Source organism: Triticum dicoccoides, chromosome 3A, assembly GCF_002162155.2.
Source record: "Triticum dicoccoides isolate Atlit2015 ecotype Zavitan chromosome 3A, WEW_v2.0, whole genome shotgun sequence".
Lineage (NCBI taxonomy): Eukaryota > Viridiplantae > Streptophyta > Magnoliopsida > Poales > Poaceae > Triticum > Triticum dicoccoides.
The window spans coordinates 658826407-658831125 of record NC_041384.1 but is presented as its reverse complement, the minus strand read 5'-3'; the positions used below and the strand labels follow the sequence as shown (position 1 = coordinate 658831125).

The 4719-nt window shown below is 43.3% G+C and overlaps 1 protein-coding gene across 1 annotated transcript; it reads left to right on the top strand.

The window, feature by feature from the left end:
* Positions 1-2560: 2560 nt before the first annotated feature.
* On the top strand, positions 2561-3089 carry LOC119270018. The gene has a single exon (XM_037551961.1). The coding sequence runs from the start codon at positions 2614-2616 to the stop codon at positions 2890-2892; it is 279 nt and encodes a 92-aa protein (XP_037407858.1). The 5' UTR covers positions 2561-2613; the 3' UTR covers positions 2893-3089.
* The last annotated feature ends 1630 nt before the right edge of the window (positions 3090-4719 follow it).

Genomic DNA, 4719 nt, shown 5'->3' with positions numbered 1-4719 from the left:
TCTGAGCTCATTATGATGATGCATTACCGAGTGGGCCCAGTGATACCTCTCCGTCATACGGAGTGACAAATCCCAGTCTTGATCCATGTCACCCAACAGACACTTTCGGATATACCCGTAGTCTACCTTTATAGTCACCCAGTTACGTTGTGACGTTTGGCATACCCAAAGCACTCCTACGGTATCCGGGAGTTACACGATCTCATGGTCTAAGGAAAAGATACTTTGACATTGGAAAACTCTAGCAAACGAACTATACGATCTTGTGCTATGTTTAGGATTGGGTCTTGTCCATCACATCATTCTCCTAATGATGTGATCTCGTTATCAATGACATCCAGTGTCCATAGTCAGGAAACCATGACTATCTGTTGATCAACGAGCTAGTCAACTAGAGGCTCACTAGGGACATGTTGGTGTCTGTTATTCACACATGTATTACGATTTCCGGATAACACAATTATAGCATGAATAAAGACAATTATCATGAACAAGGAAATATAATAATAATGCTTTTATTATTGCCTCTAGGGCATATTTCCAACACAATTAGTAGACATCGAAAGACTCATAGCACCCTGGAAGCAAGAAGGTGGTCAGGTATGCTCGAATCGCTTGATTGCATGTACCAGAGAGGGAAGGACTGCCCATATGCTCTACAAGAGCGATATCAGGGCCTTGTTAATAAGCCCACCATCATTCTTGAATCAGTTGCATCGCAAGACCCTGGATTTGACACATTTTCTTTGGCAATCCCGAGTCTCACAATGGCATCAACATGCTGCATCCGTCTCCATTGTTTGCTAGGTTGACTAAATTAAGGATAAGCTCCTCCATGCAACTAGGCCATCAATGGTCATGATTGCAACATGTGCTACTATCTAGTTGATGGTATCTATCTGTGAGCCTGTTGGTCAGAGAAGAGCTCCCTTTGCCCAAAGGCAAGAAGGAGGTAGTAAGGATATGTAGAGGGCATTTGGAGTTCTCCAAGCTTGTTCTGCAGTTGTTTGAGGACGTGCAAAAATATGAGACCCAGAGACCTTGTGGGAGGTGATGATAACTTGTATGATCACGCACAACATGATTGTGGAGAATGAGGGTGAAGGAGTTTGTGGAGATATGGAATTTGAGAAAATGTGATCCTATCCAACTACCAGCTCAGAATCCGGTCATGTTTGAGGAGCTTGTTCAAATGCATCGGCATATTCGGCATCATGAAACTCATGAGTAGCTTAAGAATGATCCGATTAAGCAATTGCGTGTGGTTAAAGGGGACAACTAAAACATAATTGAATTCAAGGTTGACTATTTCTTATTTAATGTTTGGATTGTATTCCCTCTGTTTCTAAATATAAGACGTTTTTGTAGTTCAATTTAAATTGCAAAAACGTTTTATATTTGGGAAAAGAGGTAATAATATTATATTTAAACTAGTGTTGCATTTGAATATTTTCACTACTCAAAAAATTATGCAGATGAGCTCGGAAGCAGAGATGGATTTTTGGCTTATCTATAGTTATTTTGAGCGCTGCGGATTTTAAAAAAGAGAAAAGAAGGACGGACGTTTGATGAATAGTGTTGGAAGGCCGGCTTTCGTATCGGTGTCCAAAGACGCGTCCGATTTGGGGACGCAGTTGGAGATGCCCTTAGCAATTCAAGTGGTATCATGGTTTATCATGACCATGCATGTGAGTTAACTTGGTGACTATTCTGTACCAGATCCTTCATTCGACGGAGCGCATCTTTCTGTCCTTCCTAACGTAGTGCAAGGCGAGACGCAAGTATATATTCCCACTTGCAAGAGATAAGTTTATTCTTACATGACTGGCAACCACTCTTGAAGGTGACCTAGAAGACATGAGCATCGAGACGTGTCTGTTGGCTGCTCACGTTGCTAATCACCAGGTTGTTTTCCGTTCTTGTACGAAAAAACTGAATTTGGACTAACAAATTCTCTTACGAGTTGGAGAAACTAACGCTAAACTAACTAAGAGGTGGGAAATGTTCAGTCGATCATGATAGACCGATGCTTGCCTCTGCAAGCTACAGAGATGTAAACGGCAAATAAATATGGCCCCTGCTAGTCCGTTTTGGTTAGCTTTAGCTAGCTCGATGGTTTATTTTAAAAACAATTATTAAATTGTTAGACAATATAAGTGGGTTTAAATGGGATCTGATTTATATCCATAAAGTTACTAGATCGATCAGAAGCAACATGACCAAGATCAGAGAGGCAACGGAGCTACTGCTAAAATAGCTCTCTTTGCGAGCAAACAGCAGATCAGTGTGAGTAGACTCCAAAAAAATGCAGATCAGTGTGAGCCGTTTAATTAGTTCTTTTTCCCAATGTCCAACTGAATTACTGAAACGTAAAAAGGGCACCAAAGCCGCCAAGGTATCGATCCTCCTGGCCAAAAATTCTTAGAGGATGCTAGAAAAAAGTGAAGGAAGAAAGCAGAAAGCAGTGTGCAGATGTGTCTTTCGCGAGGAAATTCCCTGCCCCACTCATGCACGGAACCACACTATAAAAGCGCACCTCATCCCACAACATTGCACAACTCGGGTCCTACAACGCACGAACATACACAAACCCAAGCACATCAGTAGATCGGCATGGCGCACTTCCAGGAGGTGGACTACTGCTCGGAGGAGGTGAGGGCGGTGGGCTACCCGGCCCGCCGCGGCTGCGGCGGCGTGCAGGAGCACATCGTCAAGGAGACGTTCGTGCAGGAGTTCGACACCGCCGGCCGCCGCCATGGTCACCACGGTCACCACGGCCGTGGCTCCGGCCACTTCGAGGTGCGCGAGAGCAGGCTGGAGGAGGACATCAACACCCGCACCGGCGAGTTCCACGAGCGCAAGGAGAACTTCGTCGTCAGGGCCGATGACTAAGCTTACACGTTACGGAGCACACTACGATGTGTGTATATGTCGGCATCATATATATGTATGTGTGATGTTGCGCACAGTCGTATAGCGTATGCAGGCGTGCGTGTTTGGCGGCTATCAGCCCCGATCGTGCGCGCGTGCAGCGCTTAAATAAGCGCTGATCGTGAACAAGAATAAAGCTTCTCGTGATAAATATTCCAGTCTCTTGTGTGTTACTAGAAGTTAGAACCTGTCAATGATGGCAACAGATCACAAGGGGCTGATACCGAGCTAGTATAACCGTTAGCATCATGATGATTCTGAAAAATGAAGGGCACACCATAGCCATCAGCTACGACGTCTACAAATTTCACAAGCAGGTGAACCATCTCAGTTTGGAGGTTTATTAGGTAAAAATTGCTGACCTTCAGGTAGGATGTCAATATGTGCCTACTAGGGTCCTGGATTAAAATAATTATTCAATAGAATCAATCATGTTAGTTTGGTTTCTCATCAAGAACTGCTCTGGTGTAATAAAACTTCTCCCCCTTCTCATTCGGTCAGTAGTTTGGTGTACTGAAACACAGACTTGAACCAGCGCAAGGAGCCTATGAATTTTCGGCACTACCGTTAATTTGAACATGTTTCATAACTATTCTAGCATCATCATCGCCATTTTCTGTTTTGTGGATGTACTAACTGTTCCTCTATCATATTGAAAATCATGGATGTACGCCATTTATTTAATTTGTACTCGTAGCAGCTACCCAGCAAAGTAAGTGTGCATTTTATTTTCTTCACTTCAGTAAGCAGCAAGTAAAACTGCATTTCATTTGGACTCATTTGGTAAGCAGCAAAACAACTTACCACCACAACACACACAGAGCAGCAGTTCCTACCCAAAGACATGGGAGCAAGACCTCCTAGATTTCTTTGACCTAACGGGATGGAGACCATCAACAGTACAGAGTAGAGGCCGGACTTGTGAACGCCAGCTTCAGATCCGGCATTCCCAGGTGCATGGTCAGGGGAATTGGAAAGCCAAATTGACGCCTGAAGATGCAAAACCAAACTGAACCTACTTGATCACCAGTATAAATTGTTGGTCTGATGACCTCACTAAAACAAAATTCTAATGACCTCACTAGTATAAATTTGCCATTAAGAAAGAACCGTGTGCTTCATTCTTCCGTTTAACCAGTCCTTAACCCTCTAATTTCATCTGTTGACGGATGTGGACCAAGGTGGCGATCGGGTGAGTATGTACCATGATTTTCTCTTGATGAACTAGATCCAAAACAGAAAATCACACACCAACCAAAACAGAAGTAGTACAAGAATGATGCCCAGAAGGAGGACGTGGGCATAGCCCAGTGGTTGGGGGCACATGATTGTAAACCTAACGACCAGAGTTCGATCCACGTCGGGGACGAATTTCTGGAATTCTCATGAGGGATGCTTCTTCTATATCAATAAAACCGTGGGTGCTAGTGCCCATGGAGTTTCAATTTTTTTTTAAGAATGATGCCCAGAAGGGATGCTGAGGCTGCGACGGGGAACAAAGAAGTCGCATCCTTCATTTTCCAGGAGCCAATCCTGTTTAAAAACTACAAGTACATGCAAAGGTTCCTACCATCCCAAGAATCTCACTAGAAAAAAAAAACCATCGCAACAATCAACGACAGAAAAATACGATTCCTTGTCATCCAAAAACTTATAGATCCCATGATAGCAAAAACATAAACTGAAATATTTCCGAACCATGTCTAAGATATGTAAATAAACTCCAAATGTCAAAACTTCAGAGTTATCGGTCCATTCTTCCGACTTTCTAAAACAAACGGTATGTAA

Excerpts from the sequence above, each read along its gene's own strand:
- LOC119270018 (XM_037551961.1), top strand. The coding sequence starts at position 2,614 with ATGGCGCACTTCCAGGAGGTGGACTACTGCTCGGAGGAGGTGAGGGCG.